Source organism: Bos javanicus, chromosome X (genome assembly GCF_032452875.1).
Source record: "Bos javanicus breed banteng chromosome X, ARS-OSU_banteng_1.0, whole genome shotgun sequence".
Lineage (NCBI taxonomy): Eukaryota > Metazoa > Chordata > Mammalia > Artiodactyla > Bovidae > Bos > Bos javanicus.
In genome coordinates this window covers 102195773-102214313 of record NC_083897.1, presented here as the reverse complement: position 1 = coordinate 102214313, position 18541 = coordinate 102195773, and the positions used below count along the sequence as shown (strand labels likewise).

Here is an 18541-nt window from a genome sequence, read left to right as displayed (position 1 = left end):
AATGAGACAAAATTGAAAAATTCAGGTCCTCAGTCTTATTAGCTACATTTCAAGTATTCAATTCTCAACACAAGTGACCAGTGGCTGCTGTACTGGAGAAAACCACTCTGGAACATTTCCATCATTGCAGAATCTAGTATTTTAGTGGGCATCTCTGTAATATTCTATCCAGCAGAGCAACACACTTATTGAATATGTATTTTACACAGTAGAATCCTGACACAAGCGAGAAATTGCCTGGAAATTTTCAGAATCCCCATCTTTGTGAATGGCTCTATAAACTTGCACTTTAAAAAAACTGTATCAGAAAGTGTTAATAATCTATTTTCACAAAATTCTGTGAAAGGATTAAGTAAACATTGAATTATGATGTGCTGTGCTAAGTTACCACAGTCTTGTACGACTCTTTGAAACCCCATGGACTGTAGCCCACCGGACTCCTCTGTCCATGAGGATTCTCCAAGCAAGAATACTGGAGTGGGTTGCCATTTCGTCCTCCAGGGGATCTTCCCAACCCAGGGACTGAACCAGGGTCTCTTACATTGGCAGGCGGGTTCTTTACCACTAGCACCACCTGGGAAGCCCATATTGAATCATAAAAAGAGTTAATCATATTCTAAAGAAAGTTAATTCCATGAGTTTGTGCCAATGTACTTTACTTAATGGAACTGACCTTAGAACCCGGATGAATGTTTTATGCCCGCATGCTAAGAAAAACAGTTATACACAAATGTGTAACTTTGCACCAAGTTTCTTGGACCTTCTACCAAAGAAAAGTACTCACCCATATTTCTCCAGAAGGGCTCTTTATAATAAACTATACTCTTGATGACTGAACCCAAAGGCACACGAGTGATCAGCTGATTTCTCATCATTGGCAGAGGGGGATTGAAGTGAATCTTCATGCCCAGAACAGGAGGAACAGCGCTAATCACGTACTTAGCCTGGGGGAAAAAAATGGTGTGATTAAACATTGTTGGTGGGTTGTTTTTACTCTCTCTTTTTAAATGTTTCTCCCTCATTTTACCTTTGTCCCCTACTCAGTCTCTTCTTAACAGAGAAACTAGAAGGGCCCTGTTAAAATCAGAATGAGCTCTGATTGTTCCATAGTTCAAAACCTCCAATGACTTCCCATCACACTTGGAGTCCAAGCCAAGTTCCTCAGTCACTTTCAAGGCCATACATGAGAGGAACCCCTGTCACATCTCTGATCTCATCTTCTGTTACTCTTCCCCACAATCCTCTTAATATCACCATTTTTACTACCTTGCTATTACTTCATTATGCCAGGCTTGCTCCTACCTCAGAGCCTTTGCACTGATGTTCAGTCTATCTGAAAAACTATTCCCCAGAGAGCCACCTGGCCCAATCTATCATCTCTTTGGGTTCTGCCCTCAAACATCACCTTCTGAGTGAGACCTTCCTTGATGATCTTATTTCAGATTGCATGACCAATGGCCCACCCCACCTCTGGCATCACCCCCCTGTCCCTTTCCTGCTTGGTTTTTTCCACAGTACTCATCACTATCTGGCGTTGTCTATGTTTTAACTATATATTTGATTACAGCTTTTCTCCTTCACTAGAACGTAAGTCACATGAAAGCAGGCAATTTTATCTGTTTTGTTCACTGCTATGTTTCCAACTCCTAGAAGAATGCCAGGCACATAGGAAGCACTTAATATGTATCAAATCAATGTTTTGTTTGGTTTTCTAATTCTGCAGGAGCCCAATACAGAGGACTGATAATATATATTTTATAAATCTTCCAACTTAGCCCCAAATATTATGGTTCCCTTTTCCTTTCTTTCAGATAGAGGTAGCTTTTTCACTTTGGGCAAGGGCATTGTCTTTGAAGTCTGGAATGTTCTTGGCTTTATTTGTGCTCTGGTTACCTATGGTACTCTGGTCTCCTCTACCTGGTTTAAGGCTCTTGGTTACCTCGTACAATTCATGGTTTAGGGTCTCCACAAGGACATTTTCTCCTGTCTGGTCAATGTGGATCACAGGCCTCTCCAGCTTCACTCGATCCCCCAGGAGGTCCATTATCCGCTCACTCACTTGACCAGATCCACCCACAAATTTCCTCTCCTGGAAAGAAAAAAAAAGGACCCAAGGAGTGAGTAGGAAATATAAAAATAGATACAAATTGCTAAATTGCTAGTTTTCCTCACACATCTTTACTGTGTGAGGTATTCAGCTTCATGTTGCTCTCGTGGCTGCTTTTTTTCACCTTTGTTTTCTAACTAATGATGGATGCTTCTGTCCTCAGTAGCTTCAGTCGTGTCCTACTCCTTGAGACCCCATGGCCTGTAGCCCGCCAGGCTCCTCTGTCCATGCGATTCTCCAGGCAAGAATACTGGAGTGGGAAACCATTCCCTCCTCCAGGGGATCTTCCCAACCCAGGGATCCAACTTGGGTCTTCTGCATTGCAGGCAGATTCTTTACCACTTGTGCCACCTGGGAAGCCGCTTTCAACAAAATGACAGGTTTTCTAACAGTCACATTTCATGCTATGTTCTGATGGGCTCCTAGGCTCCAAACTCAGGTAGACATCCTCAGCCTGACTCCCAAGTCCCACCTGCCTGGCCACTGCCCCCGCTCTGTGTCGTACCTGCATCCTTTGATTGGGTTGCTGGGCCAACCACTTGCCTGAGCCCACATAGGCCTGCTTCCCCTTTCCTTGTCACCCAGTCTCAGAACCTTGCTGGCCTACCTGTCCCCAGGCCAGCTTACTCCCTGTTACAGTCTGTCTATCTCACCCTGGGTCAGGTGCCTGCTGTTTCTGTGGTCACTGAGGTCATTTCACCTCCCTGCACCCCCTTGTCCTAAGCCCAGGAAAACGCTTCAAAATGTTCTGCATGATTGTACACACAGTTGAACTGACCACCTCCTCCTACATGTTCAGTTCAGCTAAATTTTTAAAAGACTATTTCAAATAGTTCTCAGAAGAAGAAAGTGAAGGAGAAAGAGAACGGAGGGGGAGAAGGAGAAGGGAGATGAGAGGAAGGAAGGGGAGGAAGAGTAAGGAAAGAAAAGGAAAATGGCTGTCAAGCAGATTATCTAAGAACTCTAATCCATTTCCTACAGTGCCAGCACAGCCCCTTATACAAAGCTGGGCTTCAGGAAATAAGCAATGAATGAATTCCATGTGGTGTATGTGTTTTTAATTGAAAATATATTTCTGATTTTCTCTGTTGAGCTTTCTAAGAAGTACCCAGTTCATCAGCTGGTCTCTTACAAACTTATAAACAATCATCAGATGTATATCCAAATGGAAGACTGCAAAAGTACATTAAAAAGCCTAATTTTTAAATGCTATTGGCCACTGGGTTGTCACATTTGGTACCTAACAATGGACTCCGCCTTTCAAAAGTCACTTTGAGCTGCTATGCTTAAATTCCAAAAGCCACAAGCGTGCTTCCAGCTCTGTCTGTTCATGAATGAAGGATGGATGATGGCAATCTTTGAATTAGGCAGTGGTGGTTTTCTGTTGGAATGGTCTGGGTATGAATGGGTACCTGCCCTCCATTGGATGTTGAGAAGATCCTGGTCGTGCCCCCACACTGCTTCACATACCACAGGAACCAGAGAGCGGAGACCTCATGGATCTCTGCAGTGACGCAAAGGTTCACAAAGAGAATAGCAAGCTGCTTTGAAGATCTGCTCAGGAAGAAATAAGAGCAACATTGGCAAATGCAGGGGAGCATCTTCTTCATTGTCTGGAAATTATTCAAACAGCAAACTTACTTGGCTAAGTGGAATGCAATTTGGCAAGTTGTAGAAATTCGTAATCACTAGAATCTAATATTATAAAACATGACATCAAAGATTTGGGGAATAAGAGATATATTTTCCCCTTCATCAAAAGACCTAACTCAGAATCAGGCTTCTCTGGTGGCTCAGGTAGTAAAGAATCTGCCTGCAATGCAAGAGACCCAGGTTCAATCCCTCGGTCAAGAAGATTCCCCTGGAGAAGGAAATGGCTACCCACTCCAGTATTCTTGCCTGGAGAATCCCATGGACAGAGGAGCCTGGTGGGCTACAGTCCATGAGGTCACAAAGAGTCGGACACAACTGAGCAACTAACACACACATGATTGCTCTCCACACACTTGCTACTCTTCCAGTCATCCCCATCTCAGCAAAAGGCATCACCATTTATCCACTTGCTAAGGCCAACACTAGAGAAATCAACTTTAATTTCTCTTTCCATCACTCTCCCTCCCATCCAATCCATTGGGAAGTCCTATTGTTTCTCACCACATCACTCCATCTTCATCACTACCAATTTGGCAACCTCTCTTGCCAAGGTTATTGCAATTATTTCCTCCAGACTGGTTCCTGGACAAGGTTCCATTTGTCCTCACCTAGTATCTATTTACCATTCTTGAAGCCAAAATCTGTTTATTGCCTTTGCCTCTGTGATGCTCTTTTTAAAGTATAAATCAAGTCACATCATCCCCCTGCTTAAAACTCTTCAGTGGCATCCTTTCAAAACCAGAATAAGATTCAGATCTTTTACCACAGCCTTCAAAGTCCTAAGTGGTCTAACCCATTCCTATGTTTTCTATTTTATCCCATACCTTCTCTCCTTATTCTAATTTCTCCTCAGAAAGATGAACTGTTTTTTTTTAATTTTTAAAAATTTTTTAAAAATTTTAATTGCAGGCTAATTACTTTACAATATTGTATTGGTTTTGCCATACATCTATTTTAAACTAAATTTTAAAATTTTTGTTTAGTTAGTTAATTATGCAGTTACTTTTGGCTGTGCTAGATCTCCATCGTTGTGTGGGTTCTTCTCTAGTTGCAGCGAGTGAAGACTACTCTGTAGTTGCGGTGTGCAGCTTTCTCACTGTGGTGGTTCTCTTCTTGTGGAGCACGGGCTCTAGGGCTGTGTAGGCTCAGTAGCCGTGGCACCTGGGCCTAGTTGCTCTATGGCATGTGGGATACAGGTTCGATCCCTGGTCAAGGAGGATCCCACATGCCACAGGGCAACCAGGCCCATGGACCACCAGCGAAGCCCCAAATGAACTCTTACATGCTCATGAAAGTGAGCACCAGCTTCTATATTCCCAGCACACTGGCATTCTCTATCATTTTACCACAGTATCATTTAAACTCTTTTCACTGTCTTATCTTAATTATTGGTTTATTATTTTTTATTGCTGTCTCCCACACCAGAATATCATCAGTGAGACGGGAATCTTAACTTTTTTGCTCATCATAGTGTCCTCTTTAATAAAATAATGTCTGGCACATAGTAAGCACTGAATAGATTACTTGTTATATGACTGAATGAACACACGTTGATGAGAAATATCAATTCAACATTACTTTCATTTTATTTATTTTTTTGGCCATGCCACACAACTTGCAGAGCTTCACTCATGTCTCAGGAGTAAAGAATTCACCTGCCAGTGCAGCAGACACAGGAGACCCAGGTTTGATCCCTGGGTTAGGAAGATCCCGTGGGGAAGGAAATGGCAACCTACTCCAGCATTCTTGCCTAGTGGGCAGAGGAGCCTGGCAGGCTACAGTCCACGGGGTCACAAAGAGTTGGACACAACTGAGCAACTAAACAACAAAACAACTTGTGGGATCTCAGTTTCCCAACCAGGGATTGAAGCTGTGCCACAGCCTGGAATCCTTAAGTACTCGGCCACTAGGGGGAACTCCCTAAACATTATTTGTAAATGGTCTACATAAGCAAGGAGATCAAACCAGTCAACCCTAAAGGAAATCAGTCCTGAATATTCATTGGAAGGACTGAAGTTGAAGCTCAAACTCCAATACTTTGGCCACCTGATGCAAAGAACTGACTCACTTAAAAGACCCTGCTGCTGGGAAAGACTGAAGGCAGTAGGAGAAGGGGATTACAGAGGATGAGATGGTTGGATGGCGTCACTGACTCGATGGACATGAGTTTGAGCAAGCTCTGGGAGTTGGTGATGGACAGGGAAGACTGGCGTGCTGCAGTCCATGGGGTCACAAAGAGTCAGACACGACTGAGTGACTGAACTGAACTGATAATGCTCAAAGGATATGCTAGGTGATGTACCAAGTACAGAATTAGTCACAGTTACCTATTCAGTTATTTTACCACCTAATGGAAGAGCAGCCCAAAGAATGAAGGAGGCAAAAAATAGATGAACTTTTGCTTGAGGTTGGCAGGTAAATGATGAGAGGTTATGTCCTACCTGTAGCCACACCAGAAGGTGAAAGATCTCATGCAATTCCAACAACTCAGTTACGTCTAACAGACCAGGAGTAATGTGTACTCTGGGATATCTTTAATTAGGACCAACCCTGCTTTTGACTTTGACATAAAGTTTGCATGTTGTTTATATCTGAGGCAGAATTTGCCACCTGGTAATGCTGACAATACATGGAATAAATAATATTGTCTTCCACTTATTGAACTCTTTCATACTCCATGGTTTTTTTAAACCCACTGTCTTACTGATTTGTTATAAAAATGACAGTTATTATTTTTCCCCAGTTCACAAGCCCCAAAACTGAGTCTCAGGGAGCTCATTAAATGGTACCACTGTAAACCACATCATACATAATTCAAACCTCATGCTTTTAATACCTCAAAATGCTTTATAATTAATCAGCTGACCTCAAAGGGATGAATCCCCTGACCAAGGGACACCTCTCTACCCTAGTGTACCTTAGCTCTGGAAGTTTGTAGAATCAAACAACACACACCAGTTACTTGTGACAATGTTTGCAACCATAACCACCTGGTAGCACTTTTGTGATAGTCCCCATCATTAAGCCTGAAAATAGTGTAATATATATGTTGAAGTGACTTAAAGTTAGTTTTGCAAGATTCCTCATGATAATGGAAGGGACGGAAATTGCTGACTCATGGTTTCTTTGTAGAGGCAATTTTTGTCATCTATCTAAAGCAAATATCCAAAGAATGGTTTAAAATATTACTTCAAAGTAAAAATATCCTTTGCTGTTTCCTCATGTCTTATATCCTTTGTTCTTTAATTTATAGGTGAATTTGGACAATATAAGGTAATCAGATCAGATCAGTAGCTCAGTTGTGTTCAACTCTTTGTGACCCCATGAACTGCAGCACTCCAGGCCTCCCTGTCCATCACCAACTCCCGGAGTTCACCCAGACTCACGTCCATCGAGTCAGTGATGCCATCCCAGCCATCTCACCCTCTGTCGTCCCCTTCTCCTCCTGCCCCCAATCCCTCCCAGCATCAGAGTCTTTTCCAATGAGTCAACTCTTCGCATGAGGTGGCCAAAGTACTGGAGTTTCAGCTTCAGCATCATTCCTTCCAAAGAAATCTCAGGGCTGATCTCCTTCACAATGGACTGGTTGGATCTCCTTGCAGTCCAAGGGACTCTCAAGAGTCTTCTCCAAAGGGAGTCATAAATAACTAAAATCTAATATTGCCCTGGCTAGATAACCAATATCAAACATAAAAATAGTGCTGTGATTGTTACTGTTGCCACTTTGGTGAGAAAGAAATAACTGGCTTGAAATCAAGGGAAATCTATAAGTCATTCTCTCTGGAGGGTCAGGCCATATCTAATGCTTTATTTGATTTACTCTGGGAGCTTTAGTGGGAAAAGAACTAGAAGAAAAATATCTGAGGGATGGAAGGTCAAGGAAGCTAGTGCAATAATATTTTTGTATTCCTTGCCTTGTTGACTTTTTAAAAGGTAAACGTTACTATATTTTCTACATGGAAAAAATAAATATATTATATAAAATTTGGAAAATTTATAAAAATAAAAAGAGAGAATGAGTATCTTCCACATTTCTGCCTCCCCCAAAGATAATCCTTAGACTCATTTTGGTGCATTTTTTCTAGTTATAAATTTTAAAAAGTATATTTACATAGTTGTGACTATATCATAAATTCAATGTGTTTCTTAAAGTGTATTATAAAATGATAATAACAGACAAAATGATCAATATTAATTTTTGAATGTATGACTATACTTTAGTTTGAATCACAGTAGGTTGGATATGGTGGGGATTTTGTTCAGTTCAGTTCAGTTCAGTTCAGTCACTCCGTCATGTCTGACTCTTTGCGACCCCATGGACTGCAGCACACTTGACTGCAGGCATCCCTGTCCATCACCAACTCCCGGAGTTTACCCAAACTCATCTCCATTGAGTTGGTGATGCCATCCAACCATCTCACTCTCTGTTGTCCCCTTCCCTTTATTTTATTTATTTTTAAAATATTTATTTGGCTACACTGGGTCTTAGTTGCAGCATGTGGGATCTAGTTCCCTGACCAGGTATCAAACCTGGGCCCCCTGCATTGGGAGAGCAGAGTCTTAGCCACTGGACCACCAGAGAAGTTCCAAGGGTTACTTTCTTTGAAACTACGAAATGATGTCATAGTTATCTTGCTTAGGAAAAATTTAAAAATTAGCTTGTGTTCATATAGTCCTAACATCTCAGAATGCAGTATTTTGTCAGCCAACAACCTGAAATATTCACTAACAGGAGGACAAGGCCAAGGACTATGACAGAAAAACTCAGATCTCTATGAGACCAAAGAAATATAATTAGTCTTATCTTCAGTGAGCTTTAAAGCTCTCTGGAGAGAGAAGAACTCATGAATTTATTAAAAGCTTTTTATAATGGGAGTTATAAATGCAGGTAATAAATACTCATTATATTTTTAAAATCTCATGTATAAAATTTAAAACTTAATACTGCAATTTTATTACCAAAAAAACCCGTTGTATCACAAGCTACATTCTCAAAAAATGTGGTAAATCACATGTGTTAAAATGATGTAATTAATAATAGGCATGATTTCATGACAATAAAAGGGTTTTACTCTTTCAAAATTGGTTGCTTTCAAAGGCTGAAGACATAAGAGTAGTACATGTTCATCACAAACTATTATATAATAATGGCAATGATTAAAAACTGGAAGTAACTAAAATGTCTAATGATAATAGATAAACACATTATAATATTCACTTTTCATGGAATAGTCTGCAACCATGAAATATGGTGTTTGATGAAGAATTTTAATTACTCGGACAAATGTTTGCACTGCAATATATGTTAAAAAAAATGTTCTGATGGATGTCCATTGCTTGCAGTGCATATACTGTTTCCTTTTTAGAAATGAGATCACATTGTACATACTTGATTATAGTCTGCTTTTCTATTTGTTTAATAATACAATTTTTTCAAGTCATTAAATATTCTTCTACAACAAAACTTTAAAGATTTTAGGGTATTCCAATTTTCAGACAAAGCATAATTAATTTAACCAATCTTCAATTTGAGGACCTTTAGATTTTTCTTTTAAAAATAATGCTTTGAGGAAATTCCCTGGTGATCCAGTGGTGAGGACTCTGTGCTTCCACTGTCAAGGGCCTGGGTTTGATTCCTGTTCAGGGAACTAAGATCCTGCAAGCCAAGTGGCCAAAATAATAATAATAATAATGCTTTGAATCTCCCTTTCTCTCTTTTCCTCTCCTTCTTTAAGCTAAATTTTTAAAAGTTGAATTTACATATGAAAATGTATGTACATTTTATGTCTTTTGATTATTTCCATATCTCAGATTCAGATATCCCTCAAATCTTTTTTACTTTTAGCTGCCAGAGCTCCAACTTCCCTCCCCAAAGCCTAGAGAATGAAGATATCAACCGCAGAGTCATATTCCCAACTAATGCTGTTTAGCATGGGCAAATACCCTCATTGCAATTCCATTTTCTTACTTTGTTTACCACAAATTCACCACATCCTTTCCCTTTTCCCTGATGTCCAAGATCAGTGAGGCCTCTTCATCTTGTCTGTCTATACAGCTTCCACAACTCTGCCAACTGCAATTTAATACTTGACTCATGCACACTTTCTTTCAATGCTACATGTTTCTCCTTAATGGGGAGTAGTCAGTCTAGTCATCCATATTTCCTGGATACTTGTGAATGATCCAGAGAAGGTCTCTAGAAGTTCCTCTTCAAAGCTTTAAAGAGTTGCACCCCATTCCATAGGTGTTTGAAATGTATATCCTGGTACACTATCTCCATACCTGACCTTTAGCAAGGAGTACAAAACTATCTTTACTTCAACAGCTTAATAAATGAGATCTTTAAGCTGTTTTTTTTTTAAAAAAAAACACATATTTATTTTTAATTAATTATTTATTTATTTTGGCCATGCCTTGTAGGATCTTAGTTTCCCCCACCAGGGATTAAAACCGTGCCCCCTGCACTGGAACCACAGAGTCCTAACTACCAGACCACCAGGGAAGTTTCCCTTTAAGCTGTTCTAAATAAAAGAGATGGCATATTCTAGACTGTCCTGAGGACTTTATGGGGCAACATCACCTTTGTGATGCAAAACTATTTCCAAGAAGTAGGTTTGATGTATAGACGCCTTTAGGACATGATCGCAATATTTTTCAGCCCTCCACTTGACCAACTGTGGTTTTAGACACAAAACAGCTCTTTATCTCAGAGTTGCTGAATGGAATTGCTAAATACATCTGAAAGCAGGTCACAGTCAATGCCTGTGCCTGATGGCGAGTCTTACTCTGTCCAGCAGATCTTGTCCAGCAACTCCTTCATTGTCATCAGGTCCCACTGTTCTGCAAGGGGTGCCTTCCACGGGGCATCACTGGGAATCTACATTCGGGTGATGATTCAGAGGGGAAAAAACAAATGTAATTTTCCATTTTAAATAACCATTTCAATAGTATTAAAAGCTCTAACTTAAAGAAAGAAAATTCGAAATTCCCTCAATAGTGGTTTTTATTGCACAATCCCCTTCCTATTCCTATTCACTCAATCCATATTTAATTTATGCTAACCTTTCCTCTACCATAAATGGAGGTGATTCTGTAATCAGGCAGTTTCCAAATAACTACTAAGTTACTAATTTAGAGAGAACAATTCAGAAAGTCAACGCCTTAACAAAGATCAGTCAGTTGCACCAAATCATGTTTAAACTGGACCTTCAGGTGTGTTTACTCTGTGTGTGTTTACTTAGGAGATGCAGGTTTGGGCATGGTGATGACTCAAAGATCCAGAAATCTTATTTGCTATTTCTGTAAATTAGAAACATTATCACAGGAAGGCTGAATGATATAAAATCTTCCCTCCCCCAACACTGGTGGTATGCAAATAGGAGCCTGTTGGACATCTCATTCTTTTAAGGGTTAGAAACAAGTTCATTCATTCATCTCACAAATCTTTACTGTGAGTCACTGTGCCACACAATGTGCTAGGCATTGGGGACATGTTTCACCGTCTTTCAAGGACTAAACTTATCATGAAGAATACAAATGTCATCAAAGAAGCTTGTGGAAGTTTTACCTCTCGTCCCATGTCATCCATCGTCCTCCAGAGGTTGTTATGATCTAGGTAGGTGATAGGATTCCACATAGACGGGAATGAGCCCCTGAAGGGGTAGGATTTGCCCTGTGAGATACAAGATATTTTTCAAAGGAAACATTTACTTCGATGGAAGAGTAGTTAAATATGCTAAGCTGTTAAATAGCTGTAAGCAAAATCATGTTATCAGTATGTGCATGCTAAGTCGTTTCAGTCGTGTCTGACTCTTTGCAACCCTATGGACTGTAGCCCGCCAGGCTTCTCTGTCCATGGGATTCTCCAGGCAAGAATACTGGAGTGGGTTTCCATTTCCTCCTCCAGGGGATCTTCCCCACCCAGGGATCGAACCCAGATCTCCTAAATCTCCTGCATTAGCAGATGAGTTCTTAACCACTAGCACCACCTGGGAAGCCCCCTATCAGTTTGTGATAGATACTCAAATGTTTTAGTTCCTTGTGTCCTCAGAACTTAACTTTTAAGCATAAACATTTCCAGCAGAATTCTCTGTTACTAAATAAATTTGGTGCCACACCCAACACAATAGAGAAGCTTCTTTCTGAAACTAGAACTCTTTCCATGTAAAATATAAATGCCAGTACAGAACTGAGGTTACCTAATCTCATTTGCCAATGGTACTTACAAATATCTCAGAGCCAGGATATCCCTGCATGGTGGAGGGTCAGAAAATGGAAACTATAAATATTACACAAGTTAGAAGGGGACAGAAAACCAATCTCAACCCTATGGACTGTAGCCCGCCAGGCTTCTCTAAGGAGAAATATCTCTAGGGAGAGTCACAAAAGAGGGCCCAGAAAGTTTTTTCCCAGGAATAGATACACTAGGTCAACACAGGAGTTCCCAAAGATCAAGGTCAAAGCAAAAAGAAGAGACAACTTAGGGAGTTCCCTGGTGGTCCAGTTAGGACTCCTAACTTTCACTGTCATGGCCCCAGGTTCAATCCCTGGTTGGGGAACTAAGATCCTGCAAGCAGAGTACAGCCACACACACAATAACAGACGACTTCAAGGATCTCTTTGTGACACGTTTACACTACCTGGTGCTTCCAAGAGAGCAGGGATACCTCAACACAGAAATAAAAGGCATATATTAATATTTTGGCAAAGATTACTAATATGGCAGCATGTAAGTCATCTCTGGGAAACTTAACTTGTTAATGCTGGAAGAAAACTACTGTTAATCACTTTTGGTTTATTTGAAAACCTGAGTCAGGCTGTGTATTCTGGCATCATCTTGCAACCAAATTGGAGTAAGTCAAGGTCCACAATCAACCCAAATCTCACAATAATCTCAGTCATTCAGCAAAGTTTCATCTCATACTGATTTTGTGCTCACAGAAATAATTTTAATTACAAACTCTATGGTCATATTGATCTTTTCTCCAACAAGGTCCTAAGGTTCTCAGGGAAGAGTTATCATATAGGCTTACTTTTCTTCTATTAGTCAAGATTCTCCAGACAAAACCAATTGAATGTGTGTGCATGTGTGTGTGCATGGGAGTGATGAGAGAGAGATTAACTTAATTTAAGGAGTTGGCTCAGGCAATTGTAGAGGCTTGGCAACTCCATAATCTACAGGGCAGGCCGGCTGGCTGGAAACTCAGGGAAGAGTTGCAGTTCAAGTCCAAAGACCATCTGGTAGCAGAATTCCCTTTTCCTTGGGGAACCTCAGTGTTTTTCTGTTAAGGCCTTTAACTGATTGGATGAGGTCCACTCACATTATGGAGGGGAATCTGCTTTATTCAAAGTCTAATTTAAATGATAATCTCATCTAAAAAAATACCTGCACAGAAGCATCTAGAAGAGTGTTTGATCAAATATCTGGGTATTGTGGCCTAGCCAAGTTACACATAAAATTAACTGCTACACATTTCAGCCGACAAAGAATCTGTCTGCAGTGCATGAGACCCAGGTTCCATCCCAGGGTCGGGAAGATCCCCTGGCAAAGGGAATGGCTACCCACTTCAGTATTCTTGCCTGGAGAATTCCATGGACAGAGGATACAGTCCAGGGAGTCACAAAGAGTGGGACACAACTGAGTAAAACTTTCACAAGGTATAATTCACATACAATGAAACTATTTTAAATGCACCATTTGGGAAGTTTTTGACACACTGTATGTACCTGTGTAACCATTATCACAATCAAGATATAAAACATTTCCATCACCCCAGAAAGTTCTCTCCTACCCCTTCCCAGTGAATTCCTATTCCCTTTCTGCCCCCAGACAACCACTGATCAGTTTTTTGTCACTATAGATTGGTTTTGCCTGTTCTAGAATTTTTTTGTTTTTCTACAAATGGAATCATGCAGCATGTATGATTCCACATTTATCTGGCTTCTTTTGCTCGACATGGTGTTCTTGAGGCTCATCCATGCTGCAATGGTCCCTTTTGATTGCTGAGTGTTTCACTGTATGGATGCACCATGGTTTGTTTATCCATTCCTCCACTGATGATTATTTCCAGTTTTGATTCATTGTGAATAAAGCTATTAAGAACATCCTTGTTTCTTGTCACACACACATATGTATTTTTTTTCTCTTGAATAAATGCCTAGGACCGGAATGGCTGAGATGCATGGTAGCTGTACATTGAACTTTTCAAGTTTAATAGCTTCCCAAAGTGATTCTACCGCTTTACATTCTCACCAGAAATGTACAAGAGTTCTACTTGCTCCACAGCCTGATCAACACTTGGTTGACTTTTATGCTTTAAGTACCTTTTGATTTTAGAATATTAGACTTATGGAGAAATTGCAGAGACAGTACAGAAAGTGTCCTTATACCTTTCAACTAGTTTTCCCTAATGCTAATATTGTACATTACCACTGTACATTTCTAAACTTGGATCCACAGGAGCATTCATTGCAAACGACAGGTGGGTCCCACCCCTGCACTGCCTCTCCAAAGCTGATTGACATGGAACAAGTAAGTTGCTTGATCTCATTAGGCCCCATATATCAGTCTTTCCAACTCGACAACTCTTGGCCCCATCATCTTCCTCCAGGAAGTATGTCCAGATTACCATAAACAACCGGGTTAGGGGGACTTCTCCATGTCCCAGAGCTCTCCTGCCACTAACTCCACTGCACCAATGTCATTTGACCACTCTGTGTTACCCACTGGACTCTAAGCTACAAGGTCACACACTCTGGAGCCAATCTTACGATCAAGTCATGTCTCTGCCACTCACTAGCTGTGTTCAGCTGCTTAAGCTCTCTGTCCTCAGTTTATCCATGTGTAAAATGGGATGACAGTCACTACCTCATAGATGTACTGGAAAGATGAAGTGAGATGATTCACATGAGTTACTCTGACAACTGGCATATTGTCAGTTATCAACAAACATCGCTGTTATTCCTGCAGCAGTTACCACTGCTGTAATTATTATTTTTGCATGTCTAGGACCTGTGGGCATAGATTGCTGGCACACAGTAAGTTCACAATAAATGTTGGCTATCATCTCAGGTGTGTGACCTTGAACTTACTTATTTGACACACAATGTCCTAAATTCTAAGAAAGATCTTTGGTCTTAGTCCTTTTGGGCTGCTCTAACAACAACAACAAAAATACAATACACTGGGTGTTTATGAATAACAGAAACTTATTTCTCAAAGTTCTGGAGGTTGGGAAGTTCAAGGTCAAGACACTGGCAGATGTGGTGTCTGGTGAGGACCAACTTCCCGGTTCACAGATGACCATCTTCTTGCTGTATCATCACACAATAGAAGAGACAAGGGAGCTCTCTAGGTCTCTTTATAAGGGCACTGATCTCATTCATGAGGACTCTGCCTTTATGACCTAATCACCTCCCAAAGGCTCCGTCTTCTAATACTATCTCACTACAGGTTAGGATTTCAATATATGAATTTGAGGGAGGGCACAAACATTTGGTTTAAGCAGGTTTCCTATTATTATTAGCTATTATTAACTTCTTTGCTTTTAAGTTCCCTCCCCTGGCCCCTGCAGGTCCCCACCATCAATACTTTCCCCCTTCCCACCACACACCAGAGATGCACTTATAAAAGAAGTTAAGAGATAGAACTCCCACAGTAAAGAAATAGGTCAGGCTACCTCGCAAAGACAGAGTACACCCAAGGCTGGCACTCAAAGACCTCTCCCTGGACTCTTTGGGCCTTCTGCCCACAGGTAAAGGAGATCAGAAAGAGATAAAACCACGAGCAGGTTGAATAATCACCCCTTAAATGGGAAGAACAGCCCATTTTTGCTGCAAAATCCTTTAGGACCAAGAATCAATTCAATTCAGTTCAGTCGCTCAGTCGTGTCTCACTCTTTGCGACCCCATGGACTGCAGCACGCCAGGCCTCCCTGTCCATCACCAACTCCTGGAGTCCACCCAAACCCATGTCCATTGTGTCGGTGATGCCATCCAACCATCTCATCCTCTGTCGTCCCCTTCTCTCGCCTTCAATCTTTCCCAGCATCAGTGTCTTTTCAAATGAGTCAGTTCTTCACATCAAGTGGCCAAAGTATTGGAGTTTCAGCTTCAACATCAGTCCTTCCAATGAACATTCAGGACTGATTTCCTTTAGGATGGACTAGTTGGATCTCCTTGCAGTCCAAGGGACTCTCAAGAGCCTTCCCCAACACCACAGTTCAAAAGCATCAGTTCTTCGGCGCTCAGCTTTCTTTATAGTCCAACTCTCACATCCATACATGACTACTGGAAAAACCGTAGCCTTGACTAGACGGACCTTTGATGGCAAAGTAATGTCTCTGCTTTTTAACATGCTGTCTAAGTTGGTCATAACTTTTCTTCCAAGGAGCAAGCGTCTTTTTATTTCATGGTTGCAGTCACCATCTGTAGTGATTTTGGAGCTCAAGAAAACAAAGTCTTCCACTTTTTCCACTGTTTCTCCATCTATTTACCATGAAGTGATGGGAATGGATGCCATGATCTTTGTTTTCTGAATGTCGAGCTTTAAGCCAACTTTTTCACTCTCCTCTTTCACTTTCATCAAGAGGCTCTTTAGTTCCTCTTCACTTTCTGCCATAAGGGTTATGTCACCTGTGTATCTGTGGTTATTGATATTTCTCCCGGCAATCTTGATTCCAGCTTGTGCTTCCTCCAGCCCAGCGTTTCTCATGATGTACTCTGCATATAAGTTCAATAAGCAGGGTGATAATATACAGCCTTGACATATACCTTTTCCTATTTGGAACCAGTCTGTTGTTCCATGCTCCAGGACCAAGAATGGAGGGGAAGAAATTAGTAGTCAGACAGACAGGTTGTTCAGCGCTTTGTGTGTGCTGGTTTTCACAAACACTTTGGTTCTGCCAGAAATCACCAGCAGATGACTTGAAGAAGCATGTGAGCCCAGCACATTTGGTTAATTGGTGTCTGCTCTGTCACTGCCAAGGTCTGCACCAACAGCCATGGCAGCTCCTGGGAACATAAGAGCAATGGCTTCAGAAACTGGGAACGTCTATCTGATGCATGTGGTTTGGCCCAGGAAAAGGTGAAGAACAGCTTTTGGGTGAGGGCAGAGTTATCATGACCTGCACAGAGAGCCCCATCCAACAACAGTGACCTATTTCTCCTTCCTGGTTAACCTTTGACCCATTGTGAGATGGGTACCTCTCCACTATCCCTCCCTCCTTTCTCAAGGATAACACCTTTGTAAAGCACACATCATATGGAAAGGGTATGACGGAGGTGGGTGCGGGGCTTCCAAGACTGCACTTGACAGATGCCAGCTTAGCAGCCCAGTTGAGACGTCACCCCCACTGAAGGCCAGGCATTCAACTGGGTCCTAAACACAGTGGGGGCTACACCAACAGCAATCATTCTGGCAACACAATGGGGTCAGAGATCAGCTGCCAAAGCCCTCCTAAATCAGGAATGCTCATAGACAGGGGGTGTGTTCAGAACTCTAAAGCCAAAACCAAAGTGAGAAGTGACCACCACAAAGAGCTCTGTGTGAGTAAATGGAAACCAAACAATGTACAAAGAGTACTGTGATGAAAAAGAATAAAACACTTTACCCTTTTTATGTGCTCATTTACTGACAGTCCTTGGTGTCTTACATCCAAGCAAGTAGCACCGTAGCTAAGTTTATAAAAGTGATTACATCCTTCAGTGTCTTCAGGGTACTGTTTCCAAGATGCACAGCAGACACTCAAATCCATGGATTCTCAAGTCCCAGAGCTGGCCCTCTGTATCTGTGAGTTCTATATCCACGAATTCAACCAACCACAATCATAAATATGGTACATGATCTGTGGTCAGTTGAATCTGCAAACATGGAGAGCCAACTGTATTGTTGTATAAGATTACAGAAATCTTATGATGAACCCAGGAAATAACTATTATTAGAGTCATAAAAACTCAAGTTTTCAAGCTTCAGGGAATAAGTAGGGAAAGTAGGGAAAGGTCTAAATTTATTTGACATAACCAAAGATACTGCGAGAGTTTTGTGCCTCAGATTTGGCTTTTGTAGAAACATTCCAGTGACTATTACTATTTAGAATATTGTCCAGGGAGGCCTGTCTCATCTGAGGAAATCATGGGAAGACACCAGAGTAAGTCCCCAGCTCAGGGACAAAGCAACATATCACAACAGATTGAATGCCAAACACAGATAGGAGAATCCAGCTATTTCCTCTTCAGCCAGATGGGAAAGATACACAAAAATGAAAATCAGTGCCACTCACTCATGTGTTTGCTTTAGAAAACATCTTTTTTTCCATACAACTATTTTAACTTGTCATAGGGGTATTATTGTTACTTTAGGTGAACTGGGCTTCCCTGGTGTCTCAGCTGGTAAAGAATCCACCTGCAATGCGGGAGACCTGGGTTCAATCCCTGGGTTGGGAAGATCCCCTGGAGAGGGGAAAGGTTACCCACTCTAGTATTCTGGCGTGGAGAATTCCATGGACTGTATAGTCTAGTGGACTATATATGGTCTAGTCAAATGGACTATATATAGTCTAGTCAAAGCTATGGTCTTTCCAGTAGTCATGTATGAATGTGAGAGTTGGACTATAAAGAAAGCTGAGTGCGGAAGAATTAATGCTTTTGAACTGTGGTATTGGAGTAGACTCTTGAGAGTCCCTTGGACTGCAAGGAGATCCAACCAGTCCATCCTAAAGAAAATCAGCCCTGAATATTCATTGGAAGGACTGATGCTAAAGCTGAAACTCCAATACTTAGGCC

General features: G+C 41.2%; 1 protein-coding gene across 1 annotated transcript in view; it reads right to left on the bottom strand.

Annotated features, from left to right (window-relative positions):
• The window catches only part of MAOB (monoamine oxidase B), a 121557-nt gene that overhangs the window by 20019 nt on the left and 82997 nt on the right, over positions 1-18541 (bottom strand). Inside the window, exons 4-8 of the mRNA XM_061410384.1 lie at positions 11328-11432; positions 10546-10637; positions 3520-3661; positions 1940-2089; positions 785-944 (exon numbers count right to left, since the gene is read on the bottom strand). Coding sequence (XP_061266368.1) covers positions 785-944; positions 1940-2089; positions 3520-3661; positions 10546-10637; positions 11328-11432 — 649 coding nt within the window. The remainder of the gene's footprint in view (positions 1-784; positions 945-1939; positions 2090-3519; positions 3662-10545; positions 10638-11327; positions 11433-18541) is intronic.